Here is a 25,126-nt window from a genome sequence, read left to right as displayed (position 1 = left end):
ACAAAATCACCAGCAGAGGGCAGAAAAAGACCGTACAGAAAATATTTCAATAAACTACACTGCGCATTCTCTGAACACGAGCGTGCTTGTGTTGACTTCAAGGGCCAAGGCTGCTGGGGAAACTTGCAGGTCGTGAGAACGTGAGTTAGCAGAAAAGCCAAGGTTTAACTTCATAATGGCACACTACAGAGTAAGTGGACTGTATACTGAATATGTTTTACATTGGCGTGAGTAACGATGGAGTCCGTAAAACACAAAAATTGCATTGTTTCCACAACCAGGCGAGCTTGAAAAGTTTTCCCAGATGTAACTAGCTAGCTAATTTTGCGCAAAACACATTTGCTAAGTAGCTGGCTAGGGAGCGGACTAAACTCCACTCCATGGTGAAGGAATTTTAATAATAATAATAATAATTTCTGATGAACTTCACCAACTGAGTGGAGCCGAGACCAGGTTTTGTGGAATGTAGTCCCAACTACATCGATTCGCCCAAGGTCAATACTTAAAATAAAATAAAAAATATGAAACGCCCACCTTGTACCTATGTTTATCATCTGTACAGTTGCGTGCCTTTCTTTGTTTGCTGAAATCATATTTTTTCAATAAACGTTAATCAAAAACCACAGGTATAATCACAGTTTCTAAACCCAGAGGCACAACATCGCGAGACTTCCGAGAAAGCTTTGCGAAACCGACCAAACAGACTAGGCAGGGTTTTGGGGTTTGAGAAGTCAATGAGAGAAGTGAAAAATGATTCCTTAGTTGTTCATTTTCTCGAAATCTAAAGGCACAAGCCAATGTCTTAAGTAGTTGAAGATGTTTCTACTCCAACCTCGTGAAAGTGACAAACTGACACGCTTTAATGTTCGTCAAAAACAACTTTTATATCGAAGGAGTGCCTTTGGTTTGACGGACTGCACATGGGTAGTTCAGCGCGACACGACCGTTCGACCCGAAGACGTGTTTGTACGCATTAGCTTTGCTAGCCAACGTCGAAGTCGCCTAAAGTGTGATGTAGATTTCTATTGGCGAAACAGTTTTAGCTTGTCTTCATACTGTATTGTCTTTGGTGTGATATTGATACCACCCACTGTTTCCTTGTTGCGATTCTATTGGCACATGCGCATTTGCGCTGAGTTGCCATTTTAGAGCAATGAGCAAACAGTCGGTGGTTGTATTTGATGAACGTCTATTGAAAAAGTATGGATTTCAGCAAACATAGGTAGAAGTTTATAATTAAAATATTGACCTTGCGCGAATCGATGTATATAACATGCCACTTAGCAGACGCTTTTATCCAAAGCGACTTACAGTCATGGGTGCATACATTTTTGTGTATGGGTGGTCCCGGGGATCGAACCCACTACCTTGGCGTTACAAGCGCCATGCTCTACCAGTTGAGCTAGATTCCACAAAGCCTGGTCTCGGCTACAATCTGTTGGGGAAGTTCATCAGAAACTAACTTCACCATGGAGGAGTTTAGTCCATTCCTGGCTGGCTAGTTAGTTTATTGCCAAGGTACAGGACTGTCAGGAAGGATTCGTTTTTTTTCTTTCTCAATACACTGTAAGGAAGGCTATAATCTTTCTAGCATTCATTCTTGCCCCATTTAAGCTAAAATCCTTAAAATAATAACATTCCTTGATGGAATCATTGATTAGAAATGACTGGACAGGTGAAAGCCATGTGATGGAGCCCTTGCGTTCACCTGTCCAATTATGTTTTATTAACAGTGATCACTAGCCGGCTACCACCTGATTACTCAACCCGTCTCCTGAGTGGCGCAGTGGTCTAAGGCACTGCATCGCAGTGCTAACTGTGCCACTAGAGATCCTGGTTCGAATCCAGGCTCTGTCGCAGCCGGCCGCGACCGGGAGACTCATGGGCGGTGCACAATTGGCCCAGCGTCGTCCAGGGTAGGGGAGGGAATGGCCGGCAGGGATGTAGCTCAGTTGATAGAGCATGGCGTTTGCAACGCCAGGGTTGTGGGTTCGATTCCCACGGGGGGCCAGTATAAAAAAATATATATATGTATTCACTAACTGTAAGTCGCTCTGGATAAGAGCGACTGCTACATGACTAAAATGTAATTGTAAATGTAGAGGCTGGTGCCCTGGAGTCACTGGTCACTTTAATAATGGAACACTAGTCACTTTAATGTTTACATACTGCTTTACTCATTTCATGTGTATATACTTTTTCTATTCTATTGTATTTTAGTCAATGCCATTCTGACATTGCTCATCCTAATATTTATATATTTCTTAATTCCATTCTTTTACTTTTAGATTTGTGTGTGTTGTTGTGAATTGTTAGATACTACTGCACTGTCGGAGCTAGGAACGCAAGCGTTTCGTTACACCCGCAATAGCATCTGCTAAATATGTGTATGTGACCAATAACAGTTGATTTGATGCACAGGGCCTTCTTCCTTCCCTTTCTTGGGCAAAATGGTGCCAACAAACATCCAGCAGCATCATGGATGAACTAGCTAATTACTGAACCCTGAATAAAACGGAAGTATCATTTGTCTCAATGCCACTGTGTCCACAGGCTTCAGAGTCCAAACGAGAGCAGTTTCGGAGATATCTGGAGAAGGCTGGTGTCCTTGACAGCCTCACCAGTGGTGTGTTTTTATTTAGAATATTTCATTAACTTTAATTGTTAGTTAATCTTATTTGGCCGATGCTAATTACGAAAACTGCTTGTGCCTTTCCTTATTACAGTGCTGGTGGCATTGTATGAAGAGAGGGAGAAACCCAACAATGCACTTGAGTATCCTTTTAAAATGTTTGATCTGTTTTTGTATTGAACATTTCCTACATAATATAGACAGACATAGCTATGTTTTTGGAATGTGATGAAACATCAACGAGACCCCTCCTCCCATTCATAATCTGAACTTTCTGTTGCCTTTAGTGTTCTAGCAATCTGCAGTGCTCACACAGACAGAACAGGTGTAGACTGTCACAGATCCTGATGGGATGCTTTTCTAAAATATTAGAACAATAACTAATTTCCAATGACAACGAGGTTGAGAATGAATCTAATTCCTCCTCAGCACACTAATTTCTTTAACAAGATCCAGTTTTCTCAAGCAACACTTGGGTGTGGCTGGCCAGGAGTCTGCAGACACTGAGGCACTCCAGCAAGAGCTAAGAGACGTGAGGCAGAGGTGTGAGCTGCTGGCCGAGGAGAACACAGAACTCAAGAACAGGGTAGGCCTACCTATGATTATTTTTCATTGAGTATGATGATCTATACATGGTAGGCTTGACTTTTCAAAACTACCCAATTAATTAATCGAATCTCTGTTTTTACACATTTCCTTAGCTTCAACGCTATGAGCCTACACAAGAGGATGGAGCTGCCGAATAAAAAGTGCCTCGACTTTATTGAAGTAATTTTGTTAGAAACTCTGATTTTTATGGCAAGCCAAAACCAACAACGGAAGGCAAGGGATTTAATGCACCTCTGTTATTTTTTTTTCTACTATGTTTAAATATTTAACTTATTTTGTATATTTAATATTGAAATATAATAGCTTTTGTCCCTTATGATTGTCTCCAAAAGCGAACCCCCTTTTTCTGCTTTCACAGTGTACTTCGCCTACTGTACACCAATGCTTTGTATCTAGTAAACAAACAGTAACATAATGGTATTTTCCTTTTTATTTACACATTTGTTACAATATAGAAACCTTACATCATGATATCACTTTTGTACTGTGTGCACAGAGGCTCTGCTGGCGTTAACTTGAAATGCACAAGAAACTGAAAACCCCCACAACCCTTAACAGAAAAGCTGTCTAAAAGAAAGTGGAAACCAAAGTTCATCAACAGGGCCATTGTAACCGTCATACATGGTTTTACGATGATAGTGCTCATACTATGCAACATAGTTAATGCAAAATAAAAATCTAGATAAAGCTTTTATAAATATGAAATTAGGTCATCTTTCATGCAATATACAAATACATTATTTAGGTTACATATTCTATTTTATGTGGTCAATAAGCTACTTTGGCTGTGTTTAAACAGGAAGCCCAATTCTGATCTTTTTCCACTAATTGGTCTTCTGACCAATCAGATCTTTTTCAGAGCTGATCTGATTGGTCAAAAGACCAATTAGTGAAACAAAATTCAGAATTGGGCTGCCTGTCTAAATGTAGCCATAGTTCTAGCACTAGGACATATTTTCATGGTTTCTCTCTTAACAATGGTGTTTAAAATGAACTGAAACATACAGAAAGCATTCAACGATGTCACTGCTGTGTGATCTGTACTGTCCCAGTGTTGTTTTTCTCTTATCCACAACACTTTTAAATGCAGGTCAATATTGCCAATGGCAAATCCCCACACCCAATGTTTCATCTATTGTGTCTTACGTGATCACAAAGTATGACGGAGGCTTTGAAGCTGGTAAATACAAAAATAAACTACCACGTAGAGGAGATCAACAGTACAGTAAGCAATAAACAGAAACAAAGAGGTGACATCTTATAAAACACATCCATCCATTTTGCTGGACTACTGCAACAGATCCACCTCCGAAGCAGTTCGCACAATGTCACAACTCATGTCATGTTCTTCTGATCCCTGCATTTGAACAGAAGTTTTGCATGTCTGATGAGGGACAAAACATAAGGTTTCACTCTTAGCATTCAAACTTGTAAGTCTGTGGGGGCTCGCCTACTGCTTGCGTTGCTTGTCGATGATGGCCGGCGATTGGAAGAGGGTGGTCTCGGACTATGCCCTGACCCTGAACTTGAGTCCTCCAGTGAGTCTGGGGTGGAGGGACGCATTTTGGGTTCCGATTTCGATGCAGTCCGGTCTCGGTACCCACCACTGGCCTTAGCACCCCCATAAGAATCTGTGTCTGAGCTTTTGCCCTCCACCACTGTGGAACAATTTGAGGGAGCATTGACCCTCCATGTTTTCCTTCCGGCGCCTACTAGCAATGTCGGGCAGGAGGAGTTGTGAGATGTGTCCCTTGGGTGCCTGGGAGAGTCTGGGCTCCCCCTCTTCTCTTCCTCCTCACTGTGAGGGGGAAGGTGTGCAGACTCCTCAGGCTCCTCCTGCTTTGGCGGGGTCACTGAGTCGCAGGGCGGTGAGCGGCTGTCACTGCTGGTGTTATTGGAGTTGGAGTTGTGCTCTGTCGGGCTATGTGCAGCATCTTTGAGTTCTTCCACGCTCCGTTTACCAGCCAGTTCACCCTGAACTGGGAGGAAGGCAGAGGGGTTGATAAGGGAGGGGTAGGTGTGACCGTCCTGGGCCCGCTCCAGTAGGAGGTTGTAGCCACTGGGTGCTGAGGCCATGGTGGGCTTGCAGCCGGAGGAAGCCATGCATGTCTGATGCACCACAGAGTCTTTCTTGGTTTTGCTGGAGTAGAAGTCGTCAAGCTCGTCTTGCAGGTGTGGATAGTAGTCCAGGATGCCCTTCTTGACCTTTTTATAGCCCAGGTGCATGATCTCCAAGATGTTTAGGGAGAGGGAGACTACAGCGATGCATTGCATAAAGACCATGAAGACACTCTTCTCTGTGGGCCGGGAGACGAAGCAGTCCACCACGTTGGGGCAAGGCTCACGCTCGCACTTGAAGAGAGGGGAGAGCTGGAAGCCATAGAGGATGTACTGGCCTGTTATAAAGCCTACCTCCACGGCGGAGCGGGTAATGATGTGGGCCACGTAGGTGCGCAGCAGGGACCCCGACAGCGGAGCCTTGTTGAGCTTGCCTTGCTCCAGCTGCCTCACCTCTCGCTCAATCGTTTTCCGAGCCGCCACCATCTCCACGTCCACTAGCTCCAGCTCGCGACGCAGCAGGACCTTCTTTTTCTGCCGCTCCTTCTCCAGGGCTCGGAGGCGGTAGAGAGCATGGCCCATGTACACCAGCGAGGGCGATGAGACAAAGATGACCTGAAGGACCCAGAAGCGGATGAGGGAGATGGGGAAAGCCAGGTCGTAGCAGACGTTCCGACACCCGGGCTGCTCCGTGTTGCAGATGAAGTCGGCCTGCTCATCGTTCCACACGTCCTCGGCCGCCACACCCAGCACCAGCATGCGGAAGATGAATAGGATGGTGAGCCAGATCTTTCCCACCATAGTGGAGTGGATATGCACCTCCTCCAATATCCCCCCGAGGAAATTCCAATCCCCCATCTTTACGCGGGCATCGGTGTGTCTGTCAGTAGGAGGCAGGGGCGGAGAGAGGATAGAGGCATATTTATCATTTTGTCATTTAAAGAGGCTATATAGAACTTTTGCCTTTTTGGATGCCTCTAGAGCCTAAGGCCCCCTTCAATGGACAGAAATATTGCCCAGAAATTCAAATTGGACATAAAGGGCCACTCCTCCCCACTAATGAGCAAAAGCATTTAGGGTTTACCTAAAACCAAGGATTTTATTTTATTTTATTTTTGTGAAATACAAAATGTATTAATATTATCATATATATCCAGGCTCTGTCGCAGCCGGCCGCGACCGGGAGACCCATGGGGCGGCGCGCAATTGGCCCAGCATCGTCCAGGGTAGGGGAGGGAATGGCCGGCAGGGATGTAGCTCAGTTGATAGAGAATGGCGTTTGCAACGCCAGGGTTGTGGGTTCGATTCCCACAGGGGGTATGAAAAAAATTATGTATGCACTAACTGTAAGTCGCTCTGGATAAGAGCGTCTGCTAAATGACTAAAATGTAAAATATATATATATATATATATCATACAGCCAACTTTCAAGCCACAATTTGACATTTAACAATTAGCAACTAAACTTCCTCACACTAGTATCTTCAACAATACATCGTAAAAACTAAATGTAAATGTTATTTTCTATGCAGTTTGTTTTAAAATCGGTTTCATTAACAAATACTCCATGAAAAATATATTATTCCACAGACTATTTTAATCCCACAAAGGTTGCTTTACCAATTAAACTAATGCATCTGTCCTTTCATAAAAATAAATAAAATTTAAAACTAAACTTGGTTAAGTCATTGACATACTAAACATTGACATACAAATAATGAATTGCAACATACCTTTATCAGGGGAAAAAAGGAAATGTACATCGAATACAGATGTAAAGTTATCATGAATATGGAGCATCACATATTTGTAAAGTAGATATCAAAATGAATGAATAAGCAAGCCATCGATTAGCATCTGGTTTATTATTTTCCTCTCTTGTTCCTTTCAGTAGTCCTGTTTTACCAAAAATAAAGGCATTCCCCTCGGTGATTTCACTTATAAACAATGAGAGAAATCAATGGGAGAGTAATTTCCATTTACCTGGCAGCAGCATGTACAGACTGCCGGTGATTTAAATCCCCGCGGGTCATGCAGGCGCGATGAGGCCACCAAATAGCTTTAAAAAATCGTTTGTGCCCCCTCCACATCTGTTGATGCGCATCACTTGAACTTCTGTGACCCGAATGTTACCAGGGTTGCAATAGGGACAGTACTCTACGTACAACTGAACAGTCGAGACAGCTGCCAGTGCCAGATTCTGGTCAGTCAGCGAGATAAAATCAATAGAGTTCTACCAATACAGTACAAGACAAATCATAGCCACACAGCAATTGTTTCAGCCTATTCATGCTTGTTAGTATTGATTCAGGGTTATAGGTTAGTTAAACAATATGTCCTAATTAAAAAGAAAGAGTGACCTTGATACATTGTGAAATTAGTGGGAAAAAAGCCATTTACAGTGGGGAAAAAAAGTATTTAGTCAGCCACCAATTGTGCAAGTTCTCCCACTTAAAAAGATGAGAGAGGCCTGTAATTTTCATCAAAGGTACACGTCAACTATGACAGACAAATTGAAGAAAAAATTTCCAGAAAATCACATTGTAGGATTTTTTATGAATTTATTTGCAAATTATGGTGGAAATTAAGTATTTGGTCACCTACAAACAAGCAAGATTTCTTGCTCTCACAGACCTGTAACTTCTTCTTTAAGAGGCTCCTCTGTCCTCCACTCGTTACCTGTATTAATGGCACCTGTTTGAACTTGTTATCAGTATAAAAGACACCTGTCCACAACCTCAAACAGTCACACTCCAAACTCCACTATGGCCAAGACCAAAGAGCTGTCAAAGGACACCAGAAACGAAATTGTAGACCTGCACCAGGCTGGGAAGACTGAATCTGCAATAGGTAAGCAGCTTGGTTTGAAGAAATCAACTGTGGGAGCAATTATTAGGAAATGGAAGACATACAAGACCACTGATAATCTCCCTCGATCTGGGGCTCCACGCAAGATTTCACCCCGTGGGGTCAAAATGATCACAAGAACGGTGAGCAAAAATCCCAGAACCACACGGGGGGACCTAGTGAATGACCTGCAGAGAGCTGGGACCAAAGTAACAAAGCCTACCATCAGTAACACACTACGCCGCCAGGGACTCAAATCCTGCAGTGTCAGACGTGTCCCCCTGCTTAAGTCAGTACATGTCCAGGCCCGTCTGAAGTTTGCTAGAGTGCATTTGGATGATCCAGAAGAGGATTGGGAGAATGTCAAATGGTCAGATGAAACCAAAATAGAACTTTTTGGTAAAAACTCAACTCGTCGTGTTTGGAGGACAAAGAATGCTGAGTTGCATCCAAAGAACACCATACCTACTGTGAAGCATGGGGGGTGGAAACATCATGCTTTGGGGCTGTTTTTCTGCAAAGGGACCAGGACGACTGATCCGTGTAAAGGAAAGAATGAATGGGGCCATGTATCGTGAGATTTTGAGTGAAAACCTCCTTCCATCAGCAAGGGCATTGAAGATTAAACATGGCTGGGTCTTTCAGCAGGACAATGATCCCAAACACACCGCCCGGGCAACGAAGGAGTGGCTTCGTAAGAAGCATTTCAAGGTTCTGGAGTGGCCTAGCCAGTCTCCAGATCTCAACCCCATAGAAAATCTTTGGAGGGGAGTTGAAAGTCCGTGTTGCCCAGCGACAGCCCCAAAACATCACTGCTCTAGAGGAGATCTGCATGGAGGAATGGGCCAAAATACCAGCAACAGTGTGTGAAAACCTTGTGAAGACTTACAGAAAACGTTTGACCTGTGTCATTGCCAACAAAGGGTATATAACAAAGTATTGAGAAACTTTTGTTATTGACTAAATACTTATTTTCCACCATAATCTGCAAATAAATTCATTAAAAATCCTACAATGTGATTTTCTGGATTTTTTTTTCTCATTTTGTCTGTCATAGTTGACGTGTACCTATGATGAAAATTACAGGCCTCTCTCATCTTTTTAAGTGGGAGAACTTGCACAATTGGTGGCTGACTAAATACTTTTTTTCCCCACTGTACTTGACCTGATGGGGTTAAAAAGATATTTGGCTTCTCCTAAAGGACCAGCTGAACTTACATTTGAACAGTCCAGTATTGCTTGAATGTATAGCCAGGAATATTAGAGCGATGCATGGAAAGTTGTTGCACTGCACAGATGGCCTACTTATTGGGTTCACTCTTGTCTACATCTGTAGATTCTATAGGCTGTTGGAGACTCCGTAGCCCCAGTGAGAGATGTTTGGTGATCAAGGTATATAGAGATACAGGCAATGTGATGGGAGTTTCTTTGAAATCAGTTACTGGTTCTGGAATCCCCCCAAACAACATTGCGCTATGGCAATGTGCCACAACTCTTTCAGATCGATAGTTATTTACTCTTGTAATGCAATCAATGGGTCATGTCCGATTTCATACTCTGGTGCTTTGCCTCTGTAATTAAGTTGTCTCTGTCAGTTGACACTATTTTTATCCATTTACAAGAAATCAATTACTCTGGCCTGTTGCAATTGAAGTCAGTCAATTCAGGAAGTGATTTGAATTTAAAATCCAAACATTTTACAACTTTTGACATAAATAGCTTCTCCTTTTCAGTTTGAGAAGTCATTGAAAATAGATTCCCTTTTTCAATAATTGAATTGGAATTTCAGTTTACTTCTAAATTGACTGCCTTCAATTCGAATTGAGCCTAAACCTGATTACCACAGATGTTAAGGGTATATTCAAAACTTGCAGTCTGTTTTTTTTGGTCCAGGAGTTGGCTTAATCTGGGTCCTGTAACTCCACCCGAAAACAGTTACAAAACAGTGTTTATAAAGCAGTTACAAAATGAAATGCAGTTCTGATCATTGTACATATTAGCCTACATATAGTCTCATGTCAGAATCAGAAAGCACAACTTTCTTTGTGGTTGTCCTTTTAATCAGATCATACAATTATTATTTCCAAAGGAATGGATGTCGATGAGATTTCGATAATCAACTTTGGTCAATGCACAGTGCAGTTACATGGTGGCCTACGGTGTGTCTGTTATTTTGTCTATCAACAAGCAGACTAACACCAATATGAGTTTGCCAATCTGTGTGATGTGCAATTGATGTCTATTAGGGATAGGCGCGAGTCCTCGATACAAGGTTTATATTCTATTACCAATAATCAAATTCCTGTACACTAAATTTACAAATGTAACTATACTGAACAAAAATATAAACGCAACATGTAAAGTGTTGGTCCCATGTTTCATGAGCTGAAATAAAAGATCCTAGAAAGTTTCCATATGCACAAAAAGTGTATTTCTCTCAAATTGTGTGACAAATTGGTTTACATCCCTGTTAGTGAGCATTTCTCCTTTGCCAAGATAATCCATCCACCTGACAGGTGTGGCATATCAAGAAGCTGATTAAACAGCATGAGGTGCACCCTGTGCTGGGGACAATAAAATGCCACTCTAAAATGTGCAGTTTTGTCACACAACACAATGCCACAGATGTCTCAAGTTTTGACGGAGCGTGCAATTGGCATGCTGACTGCAGGAATGTCGACCAGAGCTGTTGCCAGAGAATTGAATGTTAATTTCTCTACCATAAGCCGCCTCGACCTCGTTTTAGAGAATTTGGCAGTACGTCCAACCAGCCTCACAACCGCAAACCACGTGTAACCACGCCAGCCCAGGACCCCCACATCCGGCTTCTTCACCTGCGGGATCATCTGAGACCAGCCACCCGGAGAGCTGATGAAACTGAGGAGTATTTCTGTCTGTAATAAAGCCCTTTTGTGGGGAAAAACTCATTCTGATTGGCAGGTCCTGGCTCCCCAGTGGGTGGTCCTGGCTCCCAAGTGGTTGGGACTATACCCTCCCAGGCTGCGCCCCTGCCCAGTCATGTGAACTCCATACATAAGGGCCTAATTTATTATAATTGACTGATTTCCTTATATGAACTGTAACTCAGTAAAATCATTGAAATTGTTGCATGTTGCGTTTCTATTTATGTTCAGTATATTTAGCAGATTAAATGTATAAGCACTGCCAACATTTCAAACTCTGTTTGTTTGTGGAGTGTATCAAGTGCAGTGAAAATACATTGTTTTGTTTTCAGTTGTGTTTCAGAAGAACCAGGAATTGGAACAACCAATAGAATACAGTTTCCTTCAACCCCGTTTCATTTAAAACTAATATGAGCGTACTCAAAATCATTTTCATGAGTACTCGAACACAGACATTATTTCAAATGCTATCCCTAATGTCTGTCACTAACACTTTCCAGCTTTCCAAAGCACCTGCCACACATTCGTTTTAAATTTGGCAGAAGAATCAATGAAATATCTCTACTGGCCCAAATCCAAACATTTACTACTAGTAGCTCCCCGTGATAAGTAAGTCAGATTGTGCAGGTCATTAGTTAGAGCACGACAAAGGGAAACTGAAAATATTGGTTCTCAGTACGAAACCTTAACCCCAAATCCTGGGTGGATTATTGTTGGGCAGACGGTGTGCCAGTCTGGTTCTGCTTTACTCTCCTGTAATACAGGAGCTAGCATTGTTCAATCCCAAACAGTCTGGTACCCAATATAGACTGACTATACCATTCACCTGAGAACCCTGTGTACTGCCCTGAAATGGTCTCTCTTTAGAATATAGGTCAAATCATTTGGCATAACTAGGGGGAATCGATTCACTTTCCAAATTAGTCTGATTCAAACACATTTATAGTCAGGGATTCACATTAGGTGAACCTAGTTTGAGGATTTTATTTAGCCTTTATTCCAGCAGTTTGGTGAATTTAAGAACCAATATTTATTTGCAATGACAACTTGGCCATTACTTTCTGAAGCTTCATTACCCCTCTTAACCAATGGTTTAAGTGTCCACAAAGTAAACAAGCAAGCATTAACTAGCGCACAATTAAATAATGCCACTGTATTGATGTTCCGAGTCTGGAACTATGGAATGTTCCACATAAACTGGCTAGAGTGGTGGCTGTCATTGGGGTACGATCAATTGTCTTTTTTTGAAGCGACTGTCAGCTAATGAGAGCCATAGAAGCGAGGCTGCCTGGAACCCTAGGTCAGGTCAGACATCAGTCAAGCAAATATCCTGCTCCATACCCATTCACTAACCTCCATGTCTGGCATTCTAAAGGCCAGATGAATTAAGATAGTTAATCTTGGCAAAACATATTAGTCGTATAACACCAAAGAGTATACACAACAACAAAACTAATAATCCAATCATTTTCAGAGATCGGATTATGCATGGCTTTGTCAACACAGATCTAAGATCCGAAGGGATTTTGGAAATGTAAAATATGTATTTAATGTAAAAGTGATGAAAGGATACAAGATCGAGTCTGGAGATCAAAAAATGAGCTTCAAATACAAAACAAGTCATTTACAATTGGAATGTTATGCTATCTACCAGACATTTACTTAGAAAGTACATGGTCAAGGTGTAATCACATAATAAATACCTAAAGTATGTATTGGTTTCTTAGAGATTTGTTGAACCACTATTTGGTTTCAGATACCAACTAACAAATATCACAACAAATAAGTTTAGGAAAAACATTAGAAAATATAATCAATAAAAATATGCCATACAGATGGCCTAAAGATGAGGCCTTTTCAATGACCTTTTCATTTTACTGAAAGGTTATGTAGACTAATACACACAGACACAATTGAAATGATATAGAAAATGCCTAATATACAATGGAAAGTGCTGCCCTCTACTGTTCCACTGTACAATCATCCTAAACACCCAAAAGATTGACTGACTGATAAATACAAACTGCTGGCAAGTAGTAAAAGCTAAAGAGAAACACAAATTAAAATCTTGCCTTCAATAAATGATCATTGAAAGAGGTTTAGCCAAGGATAGGTGAGCAGATTTACATTGATATACTATTAGCAGATAGCGTCTCATCCTGTCAACAGGGAAGTGAAACAATAATCTGGCATTGGGCCATTGGCATGGCTTGTTTATGAATTGACACTATTCACCAACAGATGACACACTTGCTCCTGATGGCTTGAAAATACCCAGAACACACACACACACACACACACACACACACACACACTTGTAGGCCAATCTAAAACTTAGAGGAAATTACCTGCTTGGGGGAAATAATGTCCTACCTCACTGACATATTACATTTACATTTTAGTCATTTAGCAGACGCTCTTATCCAGAGCGACTTACAGTTAGTGAATACATATTTTTTTATACTGGCCCCCCGTGGGAATCGAACCCACAACCCTGGCGTTGCAAACACCATGCTCTATCAACTGAGCTACATCCCTGCCGGCCATTCCCTCCCCTACCCTGGACGACGCTGGGCCAATTGTGGGAGCCGCCCATGAGTCTCCCGGTCGCGGCCGGCTGCGACAGAGCCTGGATTCGAACCAGGATCTCTAGTGGCACAGTTAGCACTGCGATGCAGTGCCTTAGACCACTGCGCCACTCAGGAGACCACTGCGCCACTCACTGACCAATCAGGACAAACATCATATGGAAAAAACACCCGTAACACCAACAAACTGAGGTATATTGAGTTCAGTACAAAACCTCGAGATCAAATGAATAATGCATATCATTATCAACATCACTAAAAACACCATGTAGCAAAGATAATGTGCTGTGTGTAATACTACACTTCAACAACAGGGGTCCCTCTTTCCATTTAAATATCTTATCTCCTGCAGTAGGGGGGGTTTACATTTTTTGGATAACCTTCAAAGTCCCTGAAATGCCCTATTTCCGTTATTCAAAACACATTCATTTGTGTAGTGTGAAATTATGCAGGGGAAAGGAAGATGTTGAAGAGCACAGCGAACAAGAGGAAGACAACGTAACCGATTATGCAGAGCCAGAAGCGCGGGTCCTTCAAGAGCTTCTTGTTGTAGGCGCTGAAGAACACGTAACCAATGGTCATCCCAGCCACCCCTCCTCCGATGTGCGCCACAAACGAGACCTGAGGGAGACCAGGGAGGAGTCTCATTTCAGTCTCGTTTTCCCTTCAAAACCAACAAAGACATGCTGTGCTACAGCCTTGCAATTAGCATGCTCTGCCCTGTGGCTGTGGTTAGTATGCAATGGGTGGACAGACAGTCAATCTAGCAGGACCCTTTTAAAAGCAGCCAGTGAATCTGGAACTGCACTTCTCACAAAGACCAAGAAAACAGGAAATAAAAGCAAGATGAGAGAGGGGAAGCAAGTGATAGATTAGTAGCCTATAGGGCAGTCAGTTACGCTGCTGGAAAGACAAACAGCTGCAACCCTTATCATGCTCTCAGCTTCTCCTAAAGCAGAGAGAACAGAATCAAGGGTCACACTCATCACAGTCTAGTGACATGAATGGTTTGGGTGCAATAATTCAGGGGGAACAGACAGGTTGTGTCTGTGACACAGTGTGTGTGTGTGTGTAGAGGGCAATCTGGTTTAGAGATTAGTCAGTCCTGGCATGGGAGTTTGTGTCTGTGTAACTGTAACCTGTATAATTCAGCTGGGTGGTACTGCTACTGCAGTTGTCTATAGTTTTCTATTTACATACACTGATAAAAGCCAGGTCCACTCACTGTTATATTGGTCTAGGGTTGGACTTCACATAAGAGCCTCTCCAGTTGTGATCTAAAGACTGTTCTAAAAAAGCATTGCTCTCTGCTGAAACAATACTTATCTGTCTGTGGAAAATCTTTCAATGCCATACACCTTAAGAAGAGAAAGGGCATGCGAGAAGAAAAAAATGTCTTACCTTCAAGCCAACGTCGTGAGTAAGAAACCTTCTGTAAAGGGCGAATCCGATATCTGTCCCGACTTGAGAAAGAAAACATTGAATGTTTAGTTACTGAAATACGACCACAGAGGCGTGGGCGCTGCTGGAACAGTAAAGCTTGAGGCACTGGTGGGAAAATAATAGGAGTGGATCTGGGAAGAGACCTACCGATAATCACAATCACTCCAATACGAAACACTCCAAGGAGAGGAATCATCTCTCTGAAGTTCTGTAGGCCAGGGAGTAAAACAAGAGGTAGGAACAAGGACATAATGAGAGAGAGAAACAATCTGCTAAAATAGTAGAATCAGCAGTTAGCCAGAACTCACCACAATAGCATTCATGAAGTATCCCCCTATGAGGGCATATACCCCACCAGATGCCCCTACCAGAGCACTGTGAGGATCAAATATGGAGCTGGCCAGGGAGCCTGAGGAAAAAAATTTATGAGAAGGTCATCTATAGCATTACAGACGTTTCAGCTATGAAACCCAAGGAAAAATAGACCTTTTGAGAAGCTAAAGAATTTCAGAGAATACCACCTACACAGCTCAGTGCCTGTGAGTTGCTAGCATTGTGCAGTCATGATCAGCAAAAACCCAGAAGTGGTATGTAACAAGCGAGCTAATAACAACTAAGGCAACCTGTCGCGCACATTGTGTTGGTTAACCAATCATATGCTATCCTACTCATGTCACTAGCCACACGAGTCAACTTAAAAGCAACTTAATTCAGTCGTAACAGACCTTTGAAGACAACTGTGTCTAATTGACTGTGCGTCAATGGAAAAAGGGGGTGTAATGTGGATGCCCACCTGCTAGGACGCCTGCCATGTAGACCATGCCCACTTCAAAGCCTTTGTGGACCAGCTCCAGCGGGATGCCCAGCATTAGCTGCATCACCAGGTTGCCCAGGATGTGCTCCACGCTGTGGGGGAGGAAGAGAGGAGATGGAGACATGGGAGTTGAGACTTGGGAGTACAGTGGTGGCGGCAGGAATTTTTCACTGGGGTAGCTCTGTCATTGCAAAGGGGTGCTTGCTATCTATGCTATCCCCTATAGCTAGGTGTCTAGCTAGTTCAATGCTACGACAATGTTTGTCAGCTATTTAGCTGGGAGGAGGTCGTCGGGTAAGCTTGGCGCCGGGTAAGTTTGGCTTTATACATAGCTTGGGCTTTGTCGAGTAAGGCTTAAACTATGTATTTAGATTGTAGTTAGGTATTGTAGGTAGGTATCGTGGGTTGTTGTAGGTAGTTGTTGTATGTAATTATTGTAGGTTAGTATTGTATTCGGCGGTGCCGGGTGTAGCACGAAGCTAGCTAGCTAGCTAACTCACCACCTGGACTAGCTGGCGAGTAGCTATTAGCAACGGTATAGTTGTTTCACGCCTGAGAGTGCCTGTAATTACGCCAGCTGGCTGCCTGCAATGATTACATACAATAACTGCCTACCATTCAGCTGTTTTCTAACCTCATTGTCTGAACCGTTAACGTTAGGTAGCAAGTGGCTACTGTGCTTGAAAATTAGCAAGCTTGTTGCAACCTGGATAGCTACTTGTAAACAATAGCTGGAACGACCGAGCGAACAGACGCGAACTGGCTGAGTCAATTCAGTGGCTAGCTTTGCACTTGGCTAGCTAACAGTAGCTGCTAGGGGTAAGTCATAACCTACACTTGTGTTTTGTTTTTTACATATTGATAGCCCGAGTCGCTCAAGGAATTCGGGACATGGGTGACTAGTTAACGTTAGTTTGGCTCTCTCTGTGTGTTCGTGCCGTGAAGGGAGGGGTTCTTCTTTGTCTGAAAGCAATGGCTAGCTAGTTTGCTAACTATTCTAGCTAACTAACTGGCTGAATAAGTTGACGACGGACTCGCTCAAGCTGTCGGGACTAACCCACAACGTTAGACACGGACACGAACGATCTGCTTGTGTGATGATACACTGGTGGTTGTTGTGGCTGAGTATTGGCGCTAAACCCTGCTGCTGGAGACCGGCATGCTAGCTGGCTGTGGCGTCTTATGACGAGGTGCCCGGACGTTTTTCACGGAATAATACTGCACCTAGTTAGCTAGCTGAATAAACTAGGTTAGTCTATTCCTAGAAAACATTGAACCGCTGTAGTTTACAACAATTATAGTTTCTGAGGTGGAAGTTGGGAGAGTTATATTTGGGAGTTGTGGTGAGGGAGGCCCCGCTCTCTCCTTTCCCAGATGTTTAGTTCATTTTATTCCGATCTCCTCTGCATTATTGTAGCCATCTGCTGCAGCCTGTCAACTATGCCTCTGCCTATCCCTGTTCTCTCCTCTCCGCACAGGCTACACAAACGCCTCACACCGCGTGGCTGCTGCCTCTCTAACCTGGTGGTCCCTGCACGCACGACCCACGTGGAGTTCCAGGTCTCAGGCAGCCTCTGGAACTGCCGTTCTGCTGCCAACAAGGCAGACTTCATCCCAGCCTATGCTACCCTCCAGTCCCTCGACTTCTTGGCGCTGACGGAAACATGGATTACCACTGAAAACACTGCTACTCCTGCTGCTCTCTCCTCGTCTGACCATGTGTTCTCGCATACCCCGAGAGCATCTGGTCAGCGGGGTGGTGGCACAGGAATCATCATCTCTCCCAAGTGGACATTCTCAATTTTTCCCCTGACCCATCTGTCTATCTCCTCATTTGAATTCCATGCTGTCACAGTCACTAGCCCATTTAAGCTTAATATCCTTGTCATCTATCGCCCTCCAGGTTCCCTTGGAGAGTTCATCAATGAGCTTGACGCCTTGATAAGTTCCTTTCCTGAAGATGGCTCACCCCTCACAGTTCTGGGGGATTTCAACCTCCCTACGTCTACATTTGACTCATTTCTCTCTGCCTCCTTCTTTCCACTCCTCTCCTCTTTTGACCTCACCCTCTCACCGTCCCCCCCTACTCACAAGGCAGGCAATACGCTTGACCTCATCTTTACTAGATGCTGTTCTTCTACTAATCTCACTGCAACTCCCCTCCAAGTCTCCGACCACTACTTTGTATCCTTTTCTCTCTCCCTCTCCTCCAACACTACTCACTCTGCCCCTACACAGATGGTAATGCGCCGTCGCAACCTTCGCTCTCTCTCTCCCGCTACTCTCTCCTCTTCCATCCTATAATCTCTTCCCTCTGCTAAATCCTTCTCCCTCCGATCTCCTGATTCTGCCTCCTCAACCCTCCTCTCCTCCCTTTCTGCATCCTTTGACTCTCTATGTCCCCTATCCTCCCGGCCGGCTCGGTCCTCCCCTCCAGCTCCGTGGCTTGATGACTCATTGCGAGCTCACAGAACAGAGCTCCGGGCAGCTGAGCGGAAATGGAAGAAATCTAGACTCCCTGCAGATCTGGCATCTTTTCACTCCCTCCTCTCTACATTTTCTTCATCTGTTTCTGCTGCTAAGGCCACTTTCTACCACTCTAAATTCCAAGCATCCGCCTCTAACCCCCCTCCTTCTCTGTGGATGACTTCGTCAACCATTTTGAAAAGAAGGTTGACGACATCCGATCCTCGTTTTGTTAAGTCAAATGACACTGCTGCCCTACCCTATGCTTTGACTTCTTTCTCCCCTCTCTCTCCAGATAAAATCTTGCGACTTGTGACGGCAGGCCGCCCAACAACCTGCCCGCTTGACCCTATCCCCTCCTCTCTTCTCCAGACCATCTCCGGTGACCTTCTCCCTTACCTCACCTCGCTGATCAACTCATCCTTGACCGCTGGCTATGTCCCTTCCGTCTTCAAGAGAGCGAGAGTTGCACCCCTCCTCAAAAAAAACAACACTCGATCCCTCCGATGTCAACAACTACAGACCAGTATCCCTTCTTTCTTTTCTCTCCAAAACCATTATTATGAGCCGTCCTCCCCTCAGCAGCCTCCTGTGGATTAAGCCTAGTCCTGGACTAAAAAGTTTGGTCAATGGAGAATCTCCAGTGTATAATCTCTGTCTGGGAAACCGCCCCAAAACGTCTGGGCTTGGGCATCTGTGTGAGGTGAAGTGACCCTTACCCAGCGTGGACAAACATGTAGGAGACAAAGCGCCACGCCTCCTCCCGCCGGTCAGATTTGTAGGTGAGAGGGCTGTTCCAGATGCCCTCGCCCAGGGTGACCCACTGCTTCTGGGGCTTCCACACTGCATAGTAGATAAACACCGCTAACTGTCCAGACAGACACAGGGTAGATCAGTGACTAGTTACATAATGATACAGGAGGGGTCCTGAAAGGCTAAACAGTTGCTTTAAATGTAGCCATTAGTTAGCCTTTCATAAAGTGCAGTATGGGCAGAGCAGACCATTACAGCAGCATACAAACATACGTCAAACTGATAACACACATTGGCAACAAAGTTAATGAGAAGAGCAGAGAACCCTAGACAAATTCCTTTAACAAACTGTGTCGACCTGGCTAATTTTTCCACTCACTTTAACACCTTTAATATAAAACACACATCTCAATGATTCTGCCATAACAAGCTCACCACACTACTAAAATATCAGTGAAATGTCATGGACACAGTGTGCGGTGGTGTATGATTAAAAACACATTCCTTGGGAGGATAACCTTAAACCCTGGACCCAATGTTATTTGTGCTCAAACTCTATTTTCATTGAGCCAATGCATAGGTCTAGGGATTGCACTAAGAATCTTGGATGAATTCAGACATTGAGATGGATACACTGGCAGAGACTTCCCACAGCAGAAGGAGAGAGAGGAATGTCAGGTACAAGAGCTCTTCAGTTCGGACCTTAGCCGCATCCAAACTCAGAAAAAAAGTCACCCTGTATACACAAATACCAATATTGGGCCATTTAATAGAGCTCGCCAGCTTGTAGTCCTAAAAAATTGAAATGAGTCACCTCTGGTTTGTACAGCCATTCCTATGGGGAAAATGAATGGGGAAAGAATAGGGTTTTGGGATAAACATAGAAAATAAGGTCTGAGGTTAACACAGGCTTAGGAGAGCTTATACGTTTTGTTCTATGAGATAATATCAGTCAGTTAACATGACCTTTATGAATTATGAAGCCTTTGTGCTTTGTGCTTTTTCTGATTACATAAACGCTTCAAAATTCACAAAAAGTGACGTTAGCTGATGAAGATTATCTCATAGAACAAAACGTATAAGACCTCCAAAGCCTGTGTTTACCACATACCTTATTTTAGGCTTTATCCAAAAACTCTACAAATACTCAATTCATTTTCCCATAGGCTTTGTCCAATGAACCATGGTGGAGGTATAATATCAGCTGCACCTCTCTCTTTAAATACCATGTCCAGAGCATTTCTTGAAATCGAAAATTCACTCAGGTATAACAACCCAATCATAACACCGTATGTAGATGAAAGAGGCTACTTGTTGTCAGTGCTGCGCTGCCATTAGTATGATGTGTATTAACCATGATGTGTATTAACCCTCACCTCTCCGATGCTGATGAGGATGATGAAGATGGGAGGGGGGCAGCAGTTGGCTCGCTCCCGGTACTGTTCGTGGAGCTCTTCCGGAAGCATCCACTTAGAGATGGAGTGATGGAACCTCTGCAGCATCCAACCTTCCTATTCCCGTCATCATCACCTTCCGTATCCCCCATCCGTCTCCCATCTCTGTCTACAGGGTCTACAGCGAGGGGGTCCTGCTCCTCAATGTCTATGTCCATCACTCCTCAGATTGTAGCCTAGACAAATAGTGGATGAGTCCTAAAGTCAAATGAATTGACAGGAAGAACATGCTACATTTCTCCATTTTAGATCATGCATTCTCTATGAAAGTATGTCAATGTTTTTTTCAGTATGTGTCGATAGACATACATTGAGGGCTGGTTTCCTAGACATTGATTAAACTTGACTTAATCTGTGTCTGGGAAACTAGACCATAGGCAGAGGATTTATTTGGAATAAAATCATATAGGTCAGGATAGTACCATTCAATGTAACACTAATTGATTTATTAGAGTGTATGTTGTGTTAAATGGGTTGGGTTTGCCTCAGAGTAACAAAACTGTAAGGGTGAGATATTATGCGTTGAGTAGCTACTGGGTTAACGACACATTAGTAAGGTATTTGATACTGTTATAAACATGCGAAAGAGCTGAACATTGTTGTCTCTAGGGACAATTACAGTAGCTACACAACTCTTCCAGACACACAGCGCAGATGCTTTTTGGAATTAGCCTAATAAAGGGGTCCCCAATTACAGCCATGGTTGCGGGGCTGGAAAATGTACCGCAAGAATCCCAGACAGATTTGGCAAAAACATAATCATTTAAAACCTTGATTACATTGGGATACAATCACATATGCCTCTCTATTTATGTGTGGGAGTACTTGGGAACCGATTTTCTAAATTATAAATTTTACAATTAATATAGGTCTAAATATATGTATTTTCTCAGAAATCTTAGGGGGGAGGGGGCGAGGGGGCAAATAAATTCTGACTGCCTATTGGGGAACACTGGTTTAATACATATATAATATATATATAATATGCCATTTAGCAGACGCTTTTATCCAAAGCGACTTACAGTCATAAATTGCTGATATATTGGCCTACTTTGGAGTCTGCCACTGTCGGGTCAATATGAATGACAGAAATACAAGCGCGGGCAATACAATTTCAAAGGAATAAAGTTAATTTTCCTAAACCCTTTTTTGACTACATGGCTTTTTTCAGTTTACCTGTATATGAACCATTAGCCTATGTAAACTTAACAACCCCCAATCATGTCCCATTCAGTACAGAAGTAGGTCTGCACATTTTCCCTAATAACAGAGGCTTTACTCCGTAGGCCTATATAGCAGGCAATGGTATTTAGAAAGTTTAGAAGTAACTTACGTACCGATTGAAAGCGCTGTCGAGTAAAATGATTCAACTCAACGTTTCCACTAGCATCTCAAAATACATAAATGATTGTAGCAGTTTCCCCTGTAATACTTTTTATTTTGATGTTTTTATATTTTCACGCAATTCTAAAACAGTCCGGACATCCCAACGCGGGTAAAATCCTCACTACTGCACCTTTCTGAAAATGACGGTCTATTCTGATAAATGACTTGAGATAATTATAGTCCTCGCTTGGCTTTTCCTGCTACGAACTTCCTTCCTTTTCCAAACAAACCACTGAAGCATTCCCACTTGAAATGCATAGACTACAGAATCTCATTTCATAAATCTAAAAAGTTGAACGTAGCGCAAACTTCACAGGCATTTAGCAACAACTCACCTGCGCTTCCGGTAACACCTGAGATCGGTGACGTCATGGGTTTGAGGCTTTGGCTAGAGGTCCCAATTTATGATTTTTACCTGCATAATGTCCTCCACCAACAACCGGTGATTAAAAGTGTGATATGCACCGTTGTTTCGTGGACCACAGACAAACGAGTCATGTACATGTTTATCAACGATTCTGGTGTTCAAATATTTACCTTGTTCCAAAGGAAAAGCCTGCTGTACCGTCAAGCATCCTATTAAAGCAATTCCATGCACAATACGAGTTGTACCACTAGAGGGTGGAAGAGACCATTACAAAAGAGAATACCCATAATAATGACACTCGTCTCAAAAAAACTAGTTTTACACGTACAGACTTTATTGGGACGCTTGTCGATTTGCAAATATACACCAATCCTCTCAGATCTTCATAAGTACCCATTGGGGGTAGGAAGTAGTGTTAAATTAGACATATTGGAAATATCACAATAGTTCACCCCCAACCTGATTACTCAAGTCATACAGTGCATTCGGAAAGTATTCAGACGTATTCTAAAATTGATTAAACACACAATACCCCATAATGACAAAGCAAAAACAGGTTAAGAAATATTTGCAAATTCATTTAAACCCCCCGGGAATATCACATTTACATGCGTATTCAGACCCTTTACTCAGAACTTTGTTGAAGTGTAACAGTGTTGCTTCCGTCCCTCTCCTCGCAAGGGCCGCGGCTTTTGTGGAGCGACGGGTAACGGTGCTTCGAGGGTGACTGTTGTCTATGTGTGCAGAGAGTCCCTGGTTCAAGCCCAGGTAGGGGCGAGGAGAGGGACGGAAGCAACACTGTTACATTGATACTGTTGACCCGGATCACTGGTTGCTGCGGAGAAGGTCAAAAGGGGGGTGAGTGTAACCGGTGTGAAATGGCTAGCTAGTTAGTGGTGCGCACTAGTAGCGTTTCAATCAGTGACGTCACTCGCTCTGAGACCTTGAAGTAGTTGTTTCCTTTGCTCTGCAAGGGCCGCGGCTTTTGTGGAGCGACTGGTAACGGTGCTTCAAGGGTGACTGTTGTCAATGTGTGCAGAGGGTCCCTGGTTCAAGCCCAGGTAGGGGCGAGGATAGGGACAGAAGCACCTATGGCAGCGATCTTCTTGGGTATGATGCTACAAGCTTGGCACACCTGTATTTGTAGATTTTCTCCCATTCTTCTCTGCAGATCCTCTCAAGCTCTGTCAGGTTGGATGGGGAGCGTCGCTGCACAGCTATTTTCAGGTCTCTCCAGAGATGTTCGATCGGATTCAAGTCCGGTCTCTGGCTGGGCCACTCAAGAACATTCAGAAACTTGTCCCGAAGCCACTACCGCATTGTCTTGGCTGTGTGCTTAGGGTCGTTGTCCTGTTGGAAGGTGAACCTTCGCCCCCGTCTGAGGTCCTGAGCACTCTGGAGCAGGTTTTCATCAAGGATCTCTCTGTACTTTGCTCCGTTAATCTTTCCCTCAAACCTGACTTGTCTCCCAGTCGCTGCCGCTGAAACACATCCTCACAGCATGATGCTGCCACCACAATGCTTCACCGTAAGGATAGTATTGGCCAGGTGAAGAGCGGTGCCTGGTTTCTTCCAGACGTGACGCTTGGCATTCAGGCCAAAGAGTTCAATCTTGGTTTCATCAGACCAGAGAATATTATTTCTCATGGTCTGAGTTCTTTAGGTGCCTTTTGGCAAACTCCAAGCGGGCTGTCATGTGCCTTTTACTGAGGAGTGGCTTCCGTCCGGCCACTCTACCACAAAGGCCTGATTGGTGGAGTGCTGCATAGAACGTTGTCCTTCTGGAAGGTTCTCCCATCTCCACAGAGAAACTCTGGAGCTCTGTCAGAGTGACCATCGGATTCTTGGTCACCTCCCTGACCAAGGCTCTTCTCCCCCGATTGCTCAGTTTGGCTGGGCGGCCAGCTCTCGGAAGTCTTGGTGGTGCCAAACTTCTTCCATTTAAGAATGATGGAGGTCACTGTGTTCTTGTGGACCTTCAATGCAGAAATTATTTGGCACCCTTCCCCAGATCTGTGCATTGACACAATCCTGTCTCGGAGCTCCACGGACAATTCTTTCGACCTCATGGCTTGGTTTTTTCTCTGACATGCACTTTCAAGTGTGGGACCATACACACTACCGGTCAAAAGTTTTGGAACACCTATTCATTCAAGGGGTTTTCTTTATTTTTACTATTTTCTACATTGTAGAATAACAGTGAAGACATCACAGCTATGAAATAACACATATGGAATCATGTAGTAACCAAAAAAAGTGTTAAATAAATCAAAATATATTTTATATTTGAGATTCTTCAAATAGCCACCTTTTGCCTTGATGACAGCGTTGCACACTCTTGGCATTCTCTCAACCAGCTTCATGAGGTAGTCACCTGGAATGCATTTCAATTAACAGGTGTGCCTTCTTAAAAGTTAATTTGTGGAATTTATTTCCTTATTAATGCATTTGAGCCAATCAGTTGTGTTGTGACAAGGTAGAGGTGGTACACAGAAGATAGCCCTGTTTGTTAAAATACCAAGTCCATATTATGACAAGAACAGCTCAAATAAGCAAAGAGAAACAAGTCCATTATTTTAAGACATTAAGGTCAGTCAATATTATGGCAAGAACAGCTCAAATAAGCAAAGAACTTTGAAAGTTTCTTCAAGTGCAGTTGCAAAAACCATCAAGCGCTATGATGAAACTGGCTCTCATGAGGACCGCCACAGGAATAGAAGACCCAGAGTTACCTCTGCTGCAGAGGATAAGTTCATTAGATTTACCAGCCTCAGAAATTGCAACCCAAATAAATGCTTCATAGAGT

The 25,126-nt window shown here is 43.4% G+C and overlaps 3 protein-coding genes across 3 annotated transcripts; 1 reads left to right on the top strand and 2 right to left on the bottom strand.

The window, feature by feature from the left end:
- The first annotated feature begins 63 nt into the window (after positions 1-63).
- Positions 64-3,656, top strand: LOC121557218 (c-Myc-binding protein). Its single transcript, XM_041871055.1, has 5 exons — positions 64-190; positions 2,554-2,626; positions 2,727-2,775; positions 3,089-3,218; positions 3,334-3,656. The coding sequence occupies exons 1-5, from the start codon at positions 176-178 to the stop codon at positions 3,376-3,378; spliced, it is 312 nt and encodes a 103-aa protein (XP_041726989.1). The 5' UTR covers positions 64-175; the 3' UTR covers positions 3,379-3,656.
- A 100-nt stretch (positions 3,657-3,756) lies between these two features.
- LOC121557217 (gap junction alpha-9 protein-like) lies at positions 3,757-7,693 on the bottom strand. The gene is made up of 2 exons (XM_045213773.1): positions 7,033-7,693; positions 3,757-6,179 (listed from the first exon to the last, which is right to left on the bottom strand). Exon 2 carries the CDS (start codon positions 6,155-6,157, stop codon positions 4,664-4,666), a length of 1,494 nt encoding a protein of 497 aa, XP_045069708.1. The 5' UTR covers positions 6,158-6,179; positions 7,033-7,693; the 3' UTR covers positions 3,757-4,663.
- Positions 7,694-13,696: 6,003 nt separating this feature from the next.
- Positions 13,697-20,615, bottom strand: rhbdl2 (rhomboid, veinlet-like 2 (Drosophila)). Its single transcript, XM_041871060.2, has 7 exons — positions 20,490-20,615; positions 19,080-19,228; positions 15,874-15,986; positions 15,389-15,489; positions 15,228-15,288; positions 15,039-15,100; positions 13,697-14,258 (listed from the first exon to the last, which is right to left on the bottom strand). Exons 1-7 carry the CDS (start codon positions 20,613-20,615, stop codon positions 14,082-14,084), a joined length of 789 nt encoding a protein of 262 aa, XP_041726994.2. The 3' UTR covers positions 13,697-14,081.
- Positions 20,616-25,126: the final 4,511 nt, after the last annotated feature.

Source organism: Coregonus clupeaformis, unplaced genomic scaffold (assembly GCF_020615455.1).
Source record: "Coregonus clupeaformis isolate EN_2021a unplaced genomic scaffold, ASM2061545v1 scaf0151, whole genome shotgun sequence".
Lineage (NCBI taxonomy): Eukaryota > Metazoa > Chordata > Actinopteri > Salmoniformes > Salmonidae > Coregonus > Coregonus clupeaformis.
Note: the sequence above shows the minus strand (reverse complement) of the source record. Positions and strands in the feature narration are given on the sequence as shown.

Bases quoted from the DNA above. Each gene is read 5' to 3' on its own strand.
- rhbdl2 (XM_041871060.2), bottom strand. From the start codon at position 20,615: ATGCTGCAGAGGTTCCATCACTCCATCTCTAAGTGGATGCTTCCGGAA. The intron at 19,229-20,489 runs GTGAGGGTTAAT...CTGTCTGGACAG, and splicing joins TCCTCATCAGCATCGGAGAG to TTAGCGGTGTTTATCTACTA. The intron at 15,101-15,227 runs GTAGGTCTCTTC...TTCTTTCTCAAG, and splicing joins TGGAGTGATTGTGATTATCG to TCGGGACAGATATCGGATTC.
- LOC121557217 (XM_045213773.1), bottom strand. From the start codon at position 6,157: ATGGGGGATTGGAATTTCCTCGGGGGGATATTGGAGGAGGTGCATATC.
- LOC121557218 (XM_041871055.1), top strand. The intron at 2,627-2,726 runs GTGTGTTTTTAT...TCCTTATTACAG, and splicing joins CCTTGACAGCCTCACCAGTG to TGCTGGTGGCATTGTATGAA. The intron at 2,776-3,088 runs GTATCCTTTTAA...AACAAGATCCAG, and splicing joins AAACCCAACAATGCACTTGA to TTTTCTCAAGCAACACTTGG.